General features: G+C 36.4%; 1 protein-coding gene and 1 pseudogene across 1 annotated transcript; one reads left to right on the top strand and one right to left on the bottom strand.

Annotated features, from left to right (window-relative positions):
* Nucleotides 1–13859: 13859 nt before the first annotated feature.
* Nucleotides 13860–14798, top strand: LOC121979964 (chalcone--flavanone isomerase-like). Its single transcript, XM_042531929.1, has 2 exons — nt 13860–14402; nt 14477–14798. The coding sequence occupies exons 1-2, from the start codon at nt 13902–13904 to the stop codon at nt 14666–14668; spliced, it is 693 nt and encodes a 230-aa protein (XP_042387863.1). The 5' UTR covers nt 13860–13901; the 3' UTR covers nt 14669–14798.
* A 40-nt stretch (nt 14799–14838) lies between these two features.
* On the bottom strand, nt 14839–19109 carry LOC121979963 (annotated as a pseudogene).
* Nucleotides 19110–20977: the final 1868 nt, after the last annotated feature.

The raw sequence follows: 20977 nt of genomic DNA, 5'->3' as shown, positions 1-20977 counted from the left end.
GAAATAATTGTATATAACTTAAAGTACACAAAAGCTAATGAAAATACTGACAGAAAAAGAAGAATGAAAAGAGCAGAGCGTTGTCAGATCGTCTTCGCAGCGTCGCAGGAGCACCAGAGAGCGAATCGTGAGTTGTTGTTGGAGCTTCTGCCTCTACCCTTCTTATATAGGAGGTTCGGGGCACCTGGAACCTCCAGGGTGCCTTAAGTATGACGTAACCGAGCCAACCAGGGCACTCCACTTGGCGAAATGGCGTTGCTGATAAAATTTTACCTCCGGGCGCCCGGAACCCTCCCGGGCGCCTAGACCCTCATTTTCCTGTAGATTCCTTCCTGCAAGAAAACGTTAGTCCAAAGGCAAATATATATATCCTACAACACAGAGTATTAGCACAGTTTAAATTTAAACAAAATATTAATTAGATTCCATCACTGGTTGACCGGAATCTAGTCAAGATCTCGACTTAGAGTTCCGAAATAGTTTTAAGTCGGATCAGCGCCTAAGTTTCCTTCTCGATGTTGGTTAGTCCTAGGATGATCGTACCGGTTCCACTAAACAAAAATTTTGTACAAGTGTCGAACCTTTCCTAAATAACCTATTGTGTTCTTTAGAAGTTAAATTAGGAATCGCAAACGGAACTTAACATTATTGATTCCAAATTTAACTTATCTGTTCTTAATGGTTTAGACTTTGATCGCAAGCGGAACTTAACACTATTGATCCAAATCCACCTATGTTATAAATTTAATTAAATATTAATTTCCAAAATTGGCTTCCAGGTTAAACATGGCGAGGCACTAGGCCTTCATGGATATGGGAGCAATCACCACTTCCTAGACAAAGCCTTTTAAGGAAAGCTAATATTTAATTTCCTTATATAACTCTAGGTTTAACCAAAAGGAATAATCGAATCACAAATTCAAAAAATAAAACAAAAGAAACACAAATTCAAAACAAATTTGAAAACTCTAGAATCATATGCCTCTTGTGTTCGGTATTTCCAAAAATAACTATACAAAGAAAACTAGTATGATGCGGAAAACAATTACTAGTTATACCTTTCTTTGTAAGCAAATAATCTCTTGATCTTTTACCGTATTCCTCTTCTAATCTCGGACGTTGTGTGAGCAACGATCTTCCGAGATGAGAACCACCCAAGCCCTTCTTCTCCAAGCAAGTTTCGGCCACCACAAAAACTCCAAGAGATGTGAAGTTCGGCCACTACCACCAAGCTCCAAGGGATGCTAGAAACAAAGTCTCCTTTCTCTCCTTCTTCTCCTAGCTAGAACCGGCCACCATGGACTCCTCTTGTGTTGATGCCGTCGGCCACAAATGAGGAAGAGAAGAGAAGGAGAAGAGGCTCCAGGGCCGGCCACCACCAAGGAAGAGAGGGAGGAAAAATAGAATAGAGTTGTTCAATCATGAAGGCACCTCTACTCCCTCTTTTATAATCCTTGGTCTTGACAAATAAGGAAAGTTTAATAAAACTTTCTTATTTTCTTTACCATGAAAAAGAAAAAAATAATTGATAAAAATTAATTTTCTTTTCTCTTATTAAAGTGGCCGGCCACGTCTATTTTTCCTTCAAGGAAAATTTTATTCACAAGAATTAAAACTTCCTAATTTGTTTCCGAAAATTTTTAATAAAAATTTCTCTAATAATTTTCCCTTGAAGGTGGATTATAAAAAGAAATTTTATAAATTAAAATCTTTCTTTTAAACATGTGGATGATTTCCAAAAAGGAAAGTTATCTCTAAAATTAAAATCTCCTTTCAACCTACAAATAAGGAAAGATATTTATTCTTTTCTTAATCTTTTGTAGAAAGGAAATATTTAATTTTTAAACTCTCTTTTAAATCATGAACATGATTACAAAAAAGGAAAGTTTTCTTAAAATTAAAATCCACCTTTCAATCTACAAATAAGAAAAGATTTCAAATCTTTTCTTAATCTTTTGTAGAAAACTATAAAAGGAAAGATTTAAATTTTAAACTCTATTTTAAAACCAAGTTATCCACATAAGAAAAAATTAAATAAAATCCCTTTTATATTATATGTGGCCGGCCACACCTAGCTTGGACTCCAAGCTAGGGCCGGCCACTAATCTTGGCTCAATCCTTGGGTCTTGGCCGGCCCTAGCTTGGGTTCCAAGCTAACTTGGCAGGCCACCAAAGAGTGGGCAATAAGATGGGTATAGGTGAGTATAATTCTCTATATACAAGAGGCTACGATAGGGACCGAGAGGAGGAATTAGTTTTGGTCTCCCGATGAAATTAAGCTTCCCGTGTTCGCCCCGAACACCCAACTTAATTTCATCAATAATAATTCATACCACTAAAGAATTATTATTAAGCTACCGCACCAATCCCAAATTACATTTTGGGCTCCTTCTTATTATGAGTGTCTTAGTCTCCCTGTGTTTAAGATGTCGGATGTCCACTAATTAATTTAAGTTACTGACAACTCATTTTAATTAATATCTCAGTTCAAAAGTAGTACTACTCAACATTATTGTCATATCGGACTAAGTCCACTTGCAGGGTTTAACATGACAATCTTTATGAGCTCCTCTTGGGGACATTATCAACCTAGATTACTAGGACACAGTTTCCTTCTACAATCAACAAGACACACTATAAGTAACACCATTTCCTAACTTATCGGGCATTTTGATTTATCGAGCTAAATCTCACTCTTTGATAAGTCAAAGAAATAAATATTAAATATATGTGCTAGTTATTATATTAGGATTAAGAGCACATACTTCCATAATAACTAAGGTCTAGTTCTTTTATTAAGTCAGTATAAAAAGAACTTACCTTAAATGGTCCTGCTCAATACACTTAGAGTATACTAGTGTAATTTATTAGTCAAGATAAACTAATATCTAATTACACTACGACTATTCTAATGGTTTGTTCCTTTCTATCTTAGTCGTGAGCTACTGTTTATAATTTATAAAGAACCGATAACATGATCTCCTGTATGTGATACCACACACCGTGTTATCTACAATATAAATTAATTGAACGACTATACTTAGTATATATAAATGTAGATACTTGACCAATGTGATTCTTATTTCTAAATAAATGTTTATACAAAAGCTAGGCTTTTAGTATATACTCTAACACCCGGGAACGAGTCCTCACAGTCACTCCCCTCTAGTGACTTACCTTCAATTACCTGCCAGACATCCGATCAGCCCTTCGACCCGTCTGGGCTTCGTGCCAGCTATCTGGTCAGTCCGTCAACCTAGCTGGACTTCGTATCAGACATCAGGTCAACCCGTTGACCCGTTTGGACTTCGTGCCAGACATCAGGTCAGTCCGTCGACCTGTCTGGGCTTCTCCTGCACACTTCAACTTGCTGGATTAAATTTCAACTTAATTCATTAAGAATTCAACTCGTTAAAAGAATAGAAATTGAAACTAGGCTAACAAGATTCAAACTTGAAGTTGTTACTGATAAGGAGCATCAACATAATTTGTTTATGCAATTCTGCAAAATTTCAGCACTTCTGCAATTCGAATTTGGATTCTTGGTTCTGGAATTCAGTTACAATCAGCAAATTGATTGTTGTGGTGTCTAAATTCTGGTCTCTTAAGAAGTTTACAACTTCCAAATTAGAAAGTATCAAAAGCCTCTATTGTTACAGGTGCAGTATTAAGAATTCACATGTGCAACAACTCAGCAACTCTTCCTTCTTCTACAAATTTTCTTTTCTTCTGGCAAAATTAACTCGTGAGTTCAATGTATAAGCATTTTAGTTTCAATCCCTTTTGAACTAGTTTACAAGTTGGGTCCCTGTTGTAGATTTTCAACAGAGAACATGAACCTCTTGGAATTCCACATTTTTACATTTTTAACTTAATTCTAAACAAACAACTTCCTTTGGTATGCATCTCCTCATTTCTGCAGCTGCATTTGTGAAGTATCAAATTTGAAGTACTAGATATAATTCGTATTCCCAAAACTCAGTTCAACTAATTTTTAGAGATCAGATTTAGTCTTTTGTAACAAACTCTGCCTTATAACAATTCAGAAATCAAAGTCAATGAAATTTCAACAGAATCAATGAAATTTAAAGAAGTCCTGCATTTCAAAACTTGCTCATTCATTTATCTCTTCACTTCTGTATTCTTTCTCTACTTCTATTGGTGTTTCTTCAGTTACAGATTTCTCAAAAATATAGTTGAAAAATTCAAGATTTCTGAAGTTAAGCATTCAAGTAAATCTTCACTTCAACTAACATTCCAAGGCTTTATCAATAATAACCTTCCAAGTCCAGTAGCTCCGCTTAAAAGGTTCAGAACAAAGCTCTCTTAAAATTCCCTCAGCATTAAAGTCGATGAGTTGAAGCTAATGAAGTTACATATAATTTTAGCACCACAATATTGAGCCCCTGCTGTACCATTACTGATTTATTTTCTGATGTCAGTAAATAAATTCATTAAAATCAGTTTCTCCACTGAAAACTCATCCATATAAATCCCTTCTAAACATTCCAACTTACTGATATGAAAACTGAAGCACAGCTGACCAATTCCAGAAATCAACAGCAAGATAAGATATAACCTCTCTGATATAAAATATGATAGTCACAGAACAACTTGTTGTTGTTGATACCTCATTTGCAGCTTCATTAGTCTTCCATTTTGAGCTCTATCAGTTTCCAATTATTTCCATTGCTGGAGTTTGACAGATTTTAGAATTCATAATTCAATTTTGCTTCCATTAACTTCCTTTCCATTACCATTAGTTCTTCATGTATGCATAACAGCCACTCTCTAACAGTTTACTCTATTAAATCAACTTTGAATTTTAATCCATACTATTCAGATTTCCAGCATGCCCTAATTTTGCAGCTTCAAAAATAAACAATGTTGATCAGAGGCAACACTAGCAATTGATACACACAAACCAAAACATTTCTGAAACTGCATTATGGTTTCTGAAGCTGAAAACAAATTATCAAGATGATCAGTACATTATCAGCAACTGCTGAATTCTGGATTCCCAGATTTCAACTTCTTCTTCATCATATGTCTCCTAGAGTTCTGAATATATCAACATAGTATCAAGTCTCAAAATCCAAAGTAATTGTAGCTTGCTCTTGACATGATAAAACTCAAGAAATGTACATTTAACATACAATCTTAAGAGAATCTTCAATTAACTTTTGCACCAAACAATATTTGCTTGATACTTTGTTGCTGGGAGAATTTTAGTGCTCCTTAGATCAGAAATATTCTCTTCCTCCTTTGCATTGCAGCATCAGCTTCTTAGTTCTAGATTTGATCTCCTACATCAGTCCCTGCTCAGTAAATATCAGCTTATTGTTGCAACGTGCCACTTCCTTTTCAAAGCCTTTGATACAATCTAATTCTTCTCTTCAAGCCCTCACACTTTCTCTTTTATCAGAAATCTGCAGGTTTCTGATTTAATGGACTTGCTCCTGATTCACAGATTTCAATATTGAAATGTACCTGCCAATTCCAGAATTCAACTTCTTTTCAAACAGAATTTTTTTCTTTTTCTCTGTCCAGAGGATTAAGCTTCCTGGACATCCGTTTCAGAATTGAAATCATGCATTTAACAGTTCTTGAATAGCATGGAACTTGTTCATCATTTTTTTCGTTCCTGCATATCAAACATTTCATTTCTGCAATAACAGCTCCTATCAGAAATTTGGACAAAGGAATCACTTAAAAAGAGTTCAAGAAATTTGTTTCAGATTTCAGATTTAAACTTAAAGACTTCTTGGATTAATTCTGCAATTTCATTCTCTATTTGTACATCAACATTTCAGATTTTAACTTCTCCATTCCAACAGATTCAAAATTCTAGATTTGTTTCATAAATCAATTTCAAGATTCTGATTTCAGTTAGTTTCTGAATTTGGAAATTCCAAAGTTGGCACACAATCGGCGCAAATCAGTCTACACAATTTCCAACTTCAGAATTTCACTAAGCAACTTCATAATCAAGTGGTTGTGCCAATATCTTATGAATCCTTGTCACATCTTCAATATTTCCAGAAATTTATCATCTCATCATCTCTCCCCCACACTTAAAACTTTGTCCATCATCGAACAATCTAACTCATCAAGATAGTTAACCAAAACTCTCAATGAAATAGAGCAAGCAAAGGTAATCAAAGGTTAAAATGCTAGAGGAAAATGTTTTAAGAAAATTATGAGAAAGAAATAGAAAATATGAGGTAGCAAGAATGAAAAATATCCTTCATTTCCATGCATACATATGCTATTGTGACTTTGAAAAGAAGCAAAGCAAGTTCTAGAGTTTCAATTGCTATGAGTGCATGCCACACAAAAGAAAATAATGAAGTATAAGCTTAAAGTGGACCTCTCTAGGTAATTTTCATGCAATCATGCTCAATTGATCAAAATGGAATCCACTACCTCATTAACCAATATCATGTAAGAAAAGCATCCAATCATGTCACATGACCTAAAATTGATGGTCAAATTTAAGAAGTTTTTACCATCTTAAAAATATTACTAGAACAATTCCATGGAGACTTTTATTCGAAATTGAAATGCTATGTATACTAAACAAAATGCAAAGTATAGAATCAAAATGCAAAATGCAAAGTATGAAACTAAAGAAATGCATAAAGCAAGAAATAAAAACAAGGAACAAACTCCCCTTAATTCCCAGCGGTTGAAGAAGATTTAGAAGTAGGATCCACCCCGGAAGTGGAGTAATTGTGGATACAGACAAATCCTCTTTATTCTTCATTTTTCCATTGCAAATTCTTTCTGAAGGACGGAGGCGGTTAAGTTCAAGCATCCACTCTGGAAGCTTATGTTCTCCTACAACATCAATCAAAGAAAATCTCTCCCACTCACATATGGAATGAGAAAATAATAGGAGAATATTAGTGTTGGTAGAAAATTTATCAAGCAATGAATCACATCTAATAAAGTCAACAATTGGTACCTTAATTAAATTTTCTGAAAAATCACAAAAGATTCTCACCTTGTCATGTTGAAAGGTACCTAGAGTGGTATTTGTTACCTCCTTTTCATTAAGTAATGGCTCAAGCTCTGCTTCAATTGAATGTACAACTTCATGTAGTGATTCTTGGGTGCTTAGCTCCATAGCACAAGTCCCTCCACTTACATCCTCTATTCTTGGTGATTCTTGAAGTAATGCTTTCAGTAAGCAATCCCCTACATTTAAATCATCTTCAACAATTAAATCTTCATTTCCTGCATCTTCAACAACATCTAAAGCAACCATATCAGTAGAATCAAAAGTATGATCAACTACATCATCACAACAATAAAAAGTACTTAAAGAATCTAGTGAAGTAGTAGATGCAGTGTCATACTTGACAAGAGCTCCACAATCAATCTCCTCACTAGCGCTTTGTGTTTGTAACTTAATAATGAATGATGCGATTTGATCCAATTGATTCTGTATATTCTGTATCCTTGAGAATTGTTACTCTTGATGCTCTCTCATTTGTTGCATAATCTCCTTTAATCTCCATGTTGACTCATCCATCTGAGGATCGTTCTGTTGAAAAGGATGTGGCATAAAAGATGTTGAAATCTCTTGAAACCCATATGAATTCTGATAGGCTGGATATGGCTCAATAAATTGTCCTTGTGCACTTTCATACCTGAAACAAGAATGATCCACCCAATTAGTATTAAAAGTATTTGAAAATGACTCATTCCTATTTTGTTGATCCATTTTTGGGTAAAATTGATGCTCATGCTGAAAATACTGATTCTCCATTCCACCTCCAAAATTCTGAAAATATGGATCCATGCTACTGAAATCTCCCGTTCTTACACCACAACACTCAACTCAAAATTAGAAGACTAAAGAGCATGAAGTTTCAAACATATGAAAATATGAACATTTAAGACTTTACAATTCAGAGATAAGCCAACATGAAAACACAAAAAGAAATAAGTAATCAAATCAAGAAAGATGCTAACAAAATAAACCAATCAATGCACAATCCAAAATAAACACACACTACTAGTTAATCCTCGGCAACGACGGCAAAATTTAGTGTTGGTCATTTTGCATGTCACGTGGCACATCAAATTAATTAAGATTAGGAACTCAACTAAAATAAAGACAAGTGTTGTAGCAACGAGTCTCAAGTCATATTTTTCAAAGGATAACTAATAGATGTGTGAGTATTCTAGAATTGGTTCCAATCAAAATCTAATTTCAACTTGAATATATCTAACCCCAAAAGTACACTACATCAATCTTAAATCGGATCAAAATAGTGTTGTTTTCATCTACACATGATTCATTTCCTTCTTATCAAATTAGCATCAATTAAGTTTGGATTCTAAAACATCATTAAATCAAATAAATTCAATTCTCAATTTCCATAACAAGTAAACTCAAAGATTAACATCCTTGAATAAACCGAACTACATTTGATTCTCAATCATAATCACTTCAACAATCAAGCTCAAAAATTCAGTCACAATATCATTGAACAGAGGTAGCAATCAATACATCAAAATAAACATTCAACATTTAAACAAGATCATAGTCACAAAGAATGATTGTATAGAGCACGGAATTGCTAACTAAATATCAAAAACTTACAAACTAACAGAAAACAGTATTGCAAATTCAAGACAGAACATAGATCAATTACAAAGGTTCAACAAGGTCGGGGTTGCAAGCAAGAAATCAAAATTGGAATTACAAGAACTCAAACAAAAATTAAATTGCAATGTAAGGATTCATATCTGAAGATCTGAGCAAGAGTATTAGAAATCTAAAGTAAACAAAAACAAACAAACACGTTCCACGTCCAATTCCAAGCTCAAGCCTACATCAACTTGCTGTCAACAGAAATGCTCCGAGGAAACTGTTGGTTGCTACTCGGAAAATCTAGAGGTTCCACTGTACAAAAATTTTGTACAAAGGTCTGAACCTTTTCCTAGCTACCATGTGTTCTTTTAAATTAAATTTTGGATCACCTGCGGAACTTAACACGTTGGATCCAAAACTTAATCTATTTGTTCTTTTAGGTTTTGACTTGGATCTCCTGCGGAACTTAACACGTTCGACCCAAATCACCTTAAGTTATTAATTCCATTAAATATTAATTTCCATAATTGGTTCCCAATATTGACGTGGCGAGGCACATGGCCTTCTTGGATATGGGAGCAACCACCACCGACTAGACAAAACCTTTTATAGAAATCTAATATTTAATTTCCTAAAATAACTTTAGGTTAACCGAAAAGAACAATCAAATCACAAGGAAAAAATAAAATAAAAGAACACAGCTTCGAAAAATATATTCGAAATACTAGAATCGTAAGCCTCTTGTATTTGGTATTATTTCCATAAATAACTAGCATGATGCGGAAAGAAAAATTACTAGTTATACCTTCTAGAAAGACCTCTTGATCTTCTACTGTATTCCTCTTCTAACCTCGGACGTTGTGTGGGCAACGATCTTCCAAGATGAGAAACCACCAAGCACCTTCTTCTCCTCCTAGCTAGGTTCGGCCAACACAAAGAAGCTTCACCAAGGACGAAGGACAAAACACCAACCAAGCTCCAAGGGATACAAGTTTTCTCTCATTCTTCTTCTTCTTCTCCGAGTAGTATCCGACCACCACAAGAGCTCCAAGCCAATAGAGAAGGTTCGGCCACCACCAAGAGGAAGAAAGGAAGAGAGGTTGGCCGGCCATCACACCAAGGAAAAGAGGGAGAAAATAGAATAAAGTCCTTAGCCTTGAAGCCTCCTCTACCCCCTCTTTTATAATCCTTGGTCTTGGCAAATAAGGAAAATTTAATAAAAAACTTCCTTAATTCTTTTGCCATTGAAAAGGAAATTTATTTAATTAAAAATAATTTTTCTTTTCAATTTTGCAATGGCCGGCCACACCATATAATTTCCAAGCAAATAAAATTTTAAACACCAATTAAAACTTCCTTATTTGCTTCCGGAAATTTATAAAAATTTCTCAATAATTTTTATCCCTTCATGATTGGTTTATAAAAAGGAAATTTAATAAATTAAAATCTTTCTTTTAAACATGTGGATAAAAAGAAAGTTATCTTTATAAATTAAAATATCTTTTAATCTACAAATAAGGAAAGATATCAAATCTTTTCTTAATATTTTGTAGAAACTTATAAAAGAGAATATTTAATTTTAAACTCTCTTTTAAATCATGAACATGATTAAAAAGGAAAGTTTTCTTAAAATTTAAAATCCTTCTTTAATCAACAAATAAGGAAAGATTTCAAATTTTAAACTCTCTTTTAAACATGTAGATGATTTACAAATAAGGAAAGTTTTTACCAAAAATTAAAATCACCCTTTTAAAATACAAATAAGGAAAGAGATTAATATCTTCTCTTAATCTTTTGTAGAAAGCTATAAAAGAAAATTTTTAATTTTTTAAACTCTCTTTTTAAATCATGATATCCACATAAGAAATAATTTTAATAAAAATCATTTTTAATATTCTAGTGGTCGGCCACCTAAGCTTGGGACCCAAGCTTTGGCCGGCCACCTACATGGCTCATCCACTTGGTCTTGGCCGGCCCTAGCTTGGGTTCCAAGCTAGCTTGGCCGGCCCCATTGGATGGGTAAGAAGGTGGGTATGTGGTGGGTATAAATCTCTATATACTAGAGGCTACGATAGGGACCCAGAGGAGGAATTGGTTTTGGTCTCCCGATGAAATTAAGCATCCCGTGTTCGTCCCGAACACACAACTTAATTTCATCAATAATAATTCATTCCACTAAAGAACTATTATTGAACTACCGCACCAATCCCAAATTACATTTTGGGCTCCTTCTTATTATGAGTGTGTTAGTCTCCCTGTGTTTAAGATAACAAATGTCCACTAATTAAGTAAGTTACTGACAACTCACTTAATTAATATCTAGCTCCAAGAGTAGTACCACTCAACTTCATCGTCATGTCGGACTAAGTCCACCTGCAGGGTTTAACATGACAATCCTTATGAGCTCCTCTTGGGGGCATTCTCAACCTAGATCACTAGGACATAGTTTCCTTCTATAATCAACAACACACACTATAAGTGATATCATTTCCCAACTTATCGGGCTTATTGATTTATCGAACTAAATCTCACCCATTGATAAATTAAATAAATAAATATCAAATATATGTGCTTGTTATTATATTAGGATTAAGAGCACACACTTCCATAATAACTGAGGTCTTTGTTCCTTCATAAAGTCAGTATAAAAGGAACGACCTCAAATGGTCCTACTCAATACACTCTAAGTGTACTAGTGTAATTATATAGTTAAGATAAACTAATACCTAAATACACTACGACCTTCCAATGGTTTGTTCCTTTCCATCTTGGTCGTGAGCTACTGTTTATAATTTATAAGGAACCGATAACATGATCTTCTGTGTGTGACACCACACACAATGTTATCTACAATATAAATTAATTGAGCAACTACATTTATCATAAATGTAGGCATTTGACCAATGTGATTCTTATTTCTAGATAAATGTTTATACTAAAAGCTAGACTTTTAGTATACATTCTAATAGAAACTCCCTTCGAGTACCCAACTACGATCAACCAAGCTTCCAACTATTACCAGGTGACGCTCACAGCTCCAAGAAACCTCCCGTTAAAGCTCACACCCGTTTGGTAACTTCATCGGCCAAAGAATAGAGCATAGATTCTGTGAGTTGCCAAACTATATCAACTGATCAAATCAACCTAGCTTCGCGACGGAATGAAGATCGGAAAAGGATCAGAAAATCCAAGAAACCTCCCTCGAAGCTCTATTGAATACGAAGATCGCTGATCGGGAACCTTCCACGAACAAGAACGCGGCGGCGAACAAAAATCGAATCGTGGCTGAAGAAACCTCCCTTCTGCCACTCTCTGATCTCGGAGGATGAACATCAACAACTCAAGATCGCCGTCGTTGAAGAAAATAAGCTCTCAGATCTGGAATTGGAACGGGACCTCGACGTCGCGGAGAAGAAGACAGTGAACAGTGAAATCGTGAAAACGCCGAGCCCAGGAAGCACTGTAGCTTCTCAAATCTTTTAAATCCTCTCCCAATTTGATCGGACAGCTGAGAATGTTCAGAGCTCATCTACGGTCCAGATCTACTCCTCATTAGGTTAGATGAGTCGGATCTTCAATGGATGGCGTAGATATACTCCAATCTTGAATGAACGACTACGATTGTTCTGGAGCTTGATCGCCTCGTTTCGCCCTAGATTTGATCGCAAATGTGGTATGATCTGATCGGGTCTATGACCCTTTTGATACCTACAAAATAACAATCAAATATTAGCATCAAATACCATGATAATTGACTAATTTACAATTAAGCCCAAGATCAAATGCAAATATGAAATATGATGTATACATGAATTCAATCTATGAAAAAATCATTAAAAACATGCATTATGAATCAAAATAATGTAACAAAATCATGGTTATCATCGAGCGGGGTAGCCGCTCGGCCGAAGTTCCGCTCTGCTAATGTCGAGCTCTATTGCCTGGCCGAGCGGGGTAGTCGCTCGACCCAGTTTCTGCACGTCGTCTTCTCCTCCGTTCGGCGCCCCATACTCCATTGAGCGTCGGTCATTTGACACCTCCCCGTATCGAATGCGGGATCGTACCGGGACCTTCCCCCCCTTTTCCGGTCGGGGCATGCTCACCCGACAGCCCGATGTTATCTGCACATTGACCGTCTTGACTTTGACCTCCATCGTAATAGCTATCCTCCGCAGGGTGGGACTTCTTCTTATCACCGCATCATGTATAAATTTGCATATTTGATAACTCATTTATGATTTTATTTTTAAAATTTATAAATAAATATAAATTTGAACAAATAAATTTATAATATTAAATTAGTAATCAATCAAAAATCTTTAAAAAATATAAATAATTAAATAAATTCAAATTAAGAGTTTGAAAATCAACTAAACCAATCAAGCTTACTTCAAATCGAATTCAAAATAAAAAAATTAAATAAATTTAAAAATCTGTTTTAACAAGTTAGTTTATTTTAAACTCAAATTAACTTATAACGTGGTCACCTTCCAACCACATATCCTACTTACCTGCTCACCCTCATGCTCACCCACTGTACTCTCCCAGCTGTAAGTCAGCCACCGACTCCTTCAATGACCTTTCTCTGTTGGGCACGGTTCTTCAACTAACCCCTGAATCTACATCTGCGCCAGGCTTTCATGCTCTTTACTCCCCCAGTGCAGCTGAGGAAAAGTCTAGAGGAAGAGGTAGGGGAAGAGTAATTTTTTTATATATATATATTTGTTTATTTTAATAGAGAAAGATAAATATATGTGATGTAATTTTATAAATAAAAATATATATATGTCATTTTTTAAACTCATGGTGTAATTTTATAAGTTAAAAAAATATATATATTATTTTTTTTATATCATATAATTTTATAAATGAGAAGAGGTATATATATCTTTTTTTCTATCCGTTATTTATTATTTTTCATCTGATTTTAAGATCATCGATTTTAACTTTTCTTTTCCTTCTAAAAATTTTAATAAACTAAACGTTAAAAAAAAATTCACTATAAAAATTTAACCTTAATTTTATTTTCCGCTCTCTAAGTAATCTAACCATAAGAGTTACTTTAACTGGCTGCATAATTAAAGTATAATTAATTTTGCACCTTACAAAATTTAATTTTAATGAATAAATAGTTAATAAATCGAGAAGCATATAGAACGTTTGTGGGAAGAAAGGATGAGAAATGAAAGCATAGTAAAACTGTCGATATTTTTTTCCTCTCAAGTAAACACGTACCAAATGTTTTCTATATATTTGCGCCTCCCGACTCAGTTTATCATCCCGAGGATTCCTAGCGATGGAGAAGCAGATCAAAGTGGCGACTTCGCTACCGAAGCTCCAGGTCGAGGGCGTGGACTTCCCCTCCCTGGCCACGCCGCCCGGTTCCTCAAAGGTCTTCTTCCTAGCCGGCGCCGGCGAGAGGGGACTGGAGATCGCCGGCACCTTCGTCACGTTCACCGCCATCGGGATCTACCTCGAGGAGGAGGCGGTGAAGGCGCTCGCCGCCCGGTGGACGGGAAGATCCGCCGACGAGCTCGCCGCCTCCCTCGATTTCTTCCGGGACATCTTCGCCGGCGCGTTCGACAAGTTCACGAGGATCACGATGGTGAAGCCGCTCACCGGGCAGCAGTACTCGGACAAGGTGGCGGAGAACTGCCTCGCCCAGTGGCAAGCGGCCGGAACCCTAACCGACGCGGAGGCGGCGGCCGTCGGCAAGTTCAAGGAGGTGTTCCAGCCCGAGACTTTCCCTCCCGGCTCTTCCATCCTCTTCACCCACGCTTCCTCCGGCTCTCTGGCTGTAAGTAAACGCGAACCGAACTCTGTTTGATTCTCCCCTTCGTCCTCTTACGAGCGCGCGCGGTGGCGGTTCAGATTGCGTTCGGCGAGGCGGAGCGCGGGGTGATAGAGAACAAGGCTCTGAGCGAGGCGATCTTGGAGTCGATCATCGGCGAGCACGGCGTGTCGCCGGCGGCTAAGAGGAGCCTGGCACTGCGGATTTCGGAAGTTCTCAAGGAACCTCTCGGACCCGAGGAGACGAAGACCGTGAATTCTGTCTCTGTTTGAGTCGCAGTGGATTTCTTGCCGTCTTGTATGCTCGTTCCGTTGGAATAAGGGGGGCAATATCAGACACTTGTGCTTGCCGTCTCTAATCTTAAATTTCCTCAATTCCCCATTTAAATCGGTTGTTATTGCATCATTGTTTTTTTGTGTGTGGGTGATTGGATACAGTTAAATAGGTGCACTAAACACGAAACTAACCAAATACCCAAGGCAAATAGCTCTATGTCTCTACCACCGAGACTGTTTTCAAATCTCCCTAACCAAGAACAGGAGGGGCGACAATTACTTTTCGATTGTAAAACCAGCTTTCATAGTTTCTTGCATGCGGTCTCGAGTTCGGCTACCGTGATTAACCCCCCTCATGATAGTCTTGGGCAAAATCCACAGGAGCGCTGGGGGCGAGCGTTATCATCTTTTGCCCAATTGCATGCGGTCTCGAGAATTTGAGCTTGAGCAGGTCCTTCGGGACAGAAAGCGACGCTCCTAGCTACCTCAATCATCTTGATGTTGGGAGAACCGAGTGCATCGCCTCCGAACATTTGCCTGTTACAAAGAACAATAAAAAAAGGAAAGGCAAGACATGGTCAAATGCAATATTCATTATTATTATTATTATTATTATTTTTAATTGTTGCATTTTCATTATTATTATTATTATTATTATTTTTAATTGCAGTAGTGCATTTGATTTAAATAGGCTTTTGCAGGTTTTCACCATTCACTTTTGAGTCATTAGATTTTATGTTCATTTGATCCATATTCTGTGTACGTAATTTACAAATCCGAAAAAATTGCAGAGCAGGAATTGATAAGAAGTTCTTAAAACATTGCATACCTCCGAAGATCAAAGTTGCGGTTTATTAAGGACACAAGTTCAGTGTAGTTCTTTTCAAGTAGAACTCTGTGACCCTCTAAGGCGAGGTTCGCTACTTCTTCCATTGAGGATCTTATGCATGGATCACCATTTAGCCACCTTTGCCGAACAGAATTGTGCACCTATGTTGTTGAAGTAAAAAAAATAAAAATATCTTGTATGAACTTTTTTAGGTAGAGTTTAAAAATAAATTCATAATGATTTAGACCCAAAGTTAATAATAACATATCATTGTGAAACTATATGAAATCTTTTGGACCTAACAATTGATATCAGAGCGAAATCGCTCTTCATCAGATTAATTGCCGAAACAAGCACAAGTGAGAGCTATGGTCTAGATCGAGTCATGTGGGGGTGACCTTACAAAGGATGAGGGGAGGTCCTGAGCAAGTTAAGATACTTGAGGGATGCCCTGAGCAAGTCAAGAATGATCCAATGCTTGAGAAGAGAGCTAACCATGAGAATAATGATGATCATTTGTTTGAGAAGATGATTGTTGGGAATACAAAGTCCCAAATTGAAAAAAATATGAAAAAGAAGATAAAGATATCTCCATTATATGAGACCTGTTGGATAAAATCCAAAAACAAATCCACGAGAATTTAGATTCAAGGTGGATAACATCAATCTTTTGGACCTAACAATAACATCCATAGTAAAGAGAATAATAAACAAACACCCCTGCAAATAAATAAGATTCCCATGCAAACTACATACAGTCACCAAAATATCAATACTCGTGAAATTAGTGAAAGGAAAATCTAATAAAACATGGTAAAGAAACTTGACTTTTAAATTCTTTTTTTAAAATAAAAGGCGTGTAAAAATCAGTTCAGCATGTGGTTAGTTCTTGTAGTTAGTAGTTGTTTATTTTTGGTGTTTACCTTATTATCATTCTTCATATTGCTTGAGTTACTCAATTTTCCGTGTTGACTTTCTTCCCTTGTCATTCCAGGACTACCAAAAGTTAATTTAAATCTGAGTAGCTTAAGATCAGACAGTGATTTAAGGACACTTCGCAGAGTGTTCTGGTGGTTCAAACTTTTTGATTTTCTACTATCTATAGTTGAAGTTCTTTGTATGTTGTACATGTAATCTTTTACTTGTTGCTAGTAGCATAAGAAACTTTATATATAATTTTCTTGTTCTAATCGACGACACCTCTCTAGCAAACACATCACAAGGTGAGCCTTTTGCATGAAATTGGGAAAAATCAACTATATGCACTAGCTTAATTGAACAGGTTGCAAAATGCACTTGCATAGGAATGAGTAATTATAAATTTTCAATTGGATTTATGGGACAAATCAGATGTGAACCTTAGTAATTTTTTCCTTTTCTTTGCAGCCAAGTTTTCTTTGCATAAATAAAAATAAAAGACCAGCTTATAGCAATGTATGGAGCATGTTTACCTAGAAAGACCAACCTTCCCTGAGTCACTTGGATTCTCAGCATATATAAGATAAAGGGGAGGAAGAAGATCGATATCCATGGGGGAGAATAGACCATGCCCAAGTTTGTCCATATGTTCCTTGTTGAAGTTCTGCCAATTAGCCAATTAAGTTAAATGATTAAAGATATGCAAAGCAAATCAGAGGCGCCCAAAAACATGCTTATGTGACATCCAAAACACCAAAAAAAAAAATTGTAGAGAAAAAACAAGATGATTACACAAAAAAGCTCATATAAATGCAGTACCATATAGACAAGACCTCCATAGACCTGTGCGATCCGATCTTGAAGACCAGCAACTATGCCAAGTTCCTTCTCAGCATTGAGAATTAAGTCCGGCCGGATTTCTACTTTAACAAGATGTCTAACTTCGTAGAAGTCAAGGAGACAATTGAAGGTGGCACAAACAATTGCACTTGAACCCGAAAGCCCAGCCTGAAAAGACAACAAAACATGAGACTTCCTTTAATTTAACAATACACTATTGCCAATATTTGTTAGTTTCAAATTAGAAAGCCACATTAATTTCAGTTTCATGGGTTTAAACTAATGCAAAGATCACGGACACACTTTTTTGGATTAGATTTATGAAAAACTGAACATGTGGACAGAAAATATACAATGCCCACGCTTACTACAAAGGGAGCCAACAAGTATGTTACTATGTTACCTAGAAAATAGGAAGAGCAAAAGGCATGCTTAGGTGACTAATATCCTGGTTTATCTACAAAATGGAAGAATAAAGCAAGAAAATACCCAAACATAATCATGTTTGGAGCCAAATCCTGTTGGAAAAGACTTTAAATTCCATCTTGAATTCATTTAGATGGAAGCAAAAAAGTGAGAATTTGAATTTCAGTTCTTATTTTGGAATAGTTTGTTATTGATATAATATCATAGAGTTCACTAGTCCTAAGAATTCATAAGAATTTTTAAACAAACCCAAACAAATTTTTATTAAGATACTAGATTTTTAACTTCCCTTTTTGTTCAAAACAAGATAAAAGGACAAGAGTAGCGTATTCATATATAAACTGCAAGGAATCCAAATATTTTGAAAGATTTATAATTCCGTTATGCATGGCCAACAAAAAAAAAATACAGATGAATAACACAACACCTATTATACCTGACGGGGGATATTGTTATCATAAGATAGAGTGAAATTTCCTTCTTTTAGCTTAATATTTTGATCAGAGCAGTAGTTGTAGAAAATTTTGCAAGTAGCAACAAGCAATCTCACCCCGCCGTACTAGCTTTCACTTTGCAAACGATTCATCTGCAAGGGGAGTTTGACCGCCATTCATGATAATAATAAATTTAGCTGCATGCGTAAGGTTCTGGTTGAAGAAACCCAAAATTACTCAATCTCATCAAATTGCGAAGACAACATAGAAAATCCTCTCACTTACAAAGTGCGTTAAGATCAAAGAGTATAAAAAGATTTTTTTTTTTTTTTGTGGAAGAAAAAATAAATAAATGCACTCTGTAGAAAAAGGCATCCTAAAAAAAATGAAGAATTCCAGCAACAATATCACAAAAGAGCGCCATCGTTCCAAAAGCTGAAGACTGTACGGTTTACAAAAGGTAGGATTTTTTTTTACGAAAGATTGGTGACAGAATATTCAATAAAGCGATTAATCTAGAAATCAATTCTGCACTTTGGTTCATCTGACAGAGCCTTGCAAATTTACCTAAAGTCCGTAGACTATTCGGGCAGAATAAGAGAGGAATTCCCAGAACAGTCAGCAGTCTTTCTCAAACCATGAAATTGATTAGGAGAGAGTAGGGAGGAAGGATGGTACCAGATGCTGAGTGGAGGAGAACGATACAAGATCGTGGAAAGGATGAGGGCGGATGACGAGATCTCGGGAGGGCTCGAGGCGGACGGTGGCAGAGAAGTTTTTAATGGATAAGGAAATGGTGCGGCCGAAGTAGACGTCGCTGGGGTTCCACAGGAGGCCAAGACGTGCTTACACCCGGCGCTCTAAGACCTCCTCCGCCATCGCGTCGTCTTTCGAGTTCGATCGCTGCCACCGATCGATATATCGCCATCCCATTCCCACGCCGTTTTTAGGGCTGATAACGGATTAGACTTCTTTTACAAGTCACGTTGATCCAATCCGATCGAGGAATATTTAGTACAACAACAAATTACAAGTATTTAATAAGCGTGGCGTGATGGCATGTGGTTTGGGCAGTTTTCACATGGGAAGAACAGTCGAGTTATAAGATCCTACTTGATATAAAATGAATTATCTATCTTATCAAAAAGTGATAGATTCAAAGTTCAATTTCATTGTAAAATATTTGGACAACAATTAGATCTATTTTTTTTCAAATTAGAAACAATGTTTTACTCATTGTAAAGACATTTATTGTTTATTGACGGATACGGTGGATAATAGGGAGCCTTTAAGTTGGATGAAAGTTAAAAAGATTGGTTGACATCATGGTTAAAGTTTACAAAGTCTACTCTTAAATTCAAACGTAGTCGATCTTACCGTCGAGAGGATGTTCAATCGGACTGATGAGCATGTTGGACGTCGATCTACTGAACGTTGATGAATAGTTATAGATGAGTCAATATCTATCAAAGTCAAGACTTCTTTGTCATCCGAAGATAGCATGAGTATATAGTCCAGTTGATCGAAACTACAGTCTAATCAGACAGATTGGATGCTCGGTCCAATTGAGCTTTTTGAACAAATAGATAAATCGAGTGAAGGACGAGTCTCCTGCAACATTCTATAAATTTGCTCGGCCTGTCAAGTTAAGCGAGTGTCGATCGGGGCCTAGGAGAAACTCGGTCGGCTTGCCATACAAGCATAGTGTGGCCCCTCAATCCAATAGCTTCATATTCCTTTTTGACGTTTTGTGCCACGAAGGATAGAGAATATTTTATATGCAAGCTGCGCACTAAAAGCTTCCTCTCTGCCAAACACAGAGATAACATGTCAATTTTAGGAAAAGTGTCAAAGTATCTTTATGAGCTTTCCTCTTTTGGAAACATTTGGGATTCATGCTCAGACAAATAGAAATATTATAAAAGGGGGTCTCCATCTACGGACGCAGGTATGCAATGTTGCATAATTTTACACGCTCATAGCTACTATTTAAACTATTATTACTTCCACTCGAATTGATCACTGACTTGAGTGTCAGAGAGTCAATGCTAGGACCCTTTCTCTGGCCTGGCGATTGACGTTCCTTATGACAAGTAGGACCGTTCAGAGCCACATTTTGTTGAGTCAGAGTATTCAAGCAGTCAACATCAGAACCACCTTCCTAGACAATCATCTTCTCCGCTTTCGAATAGGATCAACCTTTTAATTTAGAATTTTGCACCCATTTTGAGTGTTTGTTCTTAGTTATAAACGGTTGGTGCAATCGACTTATAGGGTTTCGATATTTGACAATGTACCCAAGTCTAGTCAATTTGACCAAGGGTTAAATCCAAACAAGACTTGATGTTTATAAGAGATAAGTCTAGTCAGGACTATATGACTAGCAAGGATAAGTCCTAACTGAAGGATAGGTAGGTGAAAAGTCTATTGAGTGACTAATCCTAACTGAAGGTTAGGCAAAGGGAAATCCGAGTGAGTGAAGTCATACCCTAGTGAGTGAAGCTAGGTAGTGAAAATTTTGATGAGTGAAGTTGGACCCTAGTGAGTGAAGATAGGTAGTGGAAGTCTTGATAAGTGAAGTCGGGCTCTAGTGAGTGAAGTTATGGTGGAAGTCCTGGTGAGTGACGTCAAGCAATGGAAACTCTAGTGAATAAAGTAGGGCAATCATAGGGGGAGGTAACCCTATATAATGAGAAGTCTTGGAGGAGTAAACTTCAAGCATGTGTGACTGACTAGTTGTCGGTCGATCGCGTGCCATCGACCGAACCAACGAATCCTAAAATATGTTAACATTGTTTTTCTTTATCATTTTATCTATTATGCTAACTCAGTGTTGCAGGAACAGTCTTAGTAAATTAG

This window comes from Zingiber officinale, chromosome 5A, assembly GCF_018446385.1.
Source record: "Zingiber officinale cultivar Zhangliang chromosome 5A, Zo_v1.1, whole genome shotgun sequence".
In the NCBI taxonomy this organism is placed as follows: domain Eukaryota; kingdom Viridiplantae; phylum Streptophyta; class Magnoliopsida; order Zingiberales; family Zingiberaceae; genus Zingiber; species Zingiber officinale.
This window is presented reverse-complemented; position numbering and strand designations above follow the sequence as displayed.

Bases quoted from the DNA above. Each gene is read 5' to 3' on its own strand.
- LOC121979964 (XM_042531929.1), top strand. From the start codon at position 13,902: ATGGAGAAGCAGATCAAAGTGGCGACTTCGCTACCGAAGCTCCAGGTC. The intron at 14,403-14,476 runs GTAAGTAAACGC...GTGGCGGTTCAG, and splicing joins CTTCCTCCGGCTCTCTGGCT to ATTGCGTTCGGCGAGGCGGA.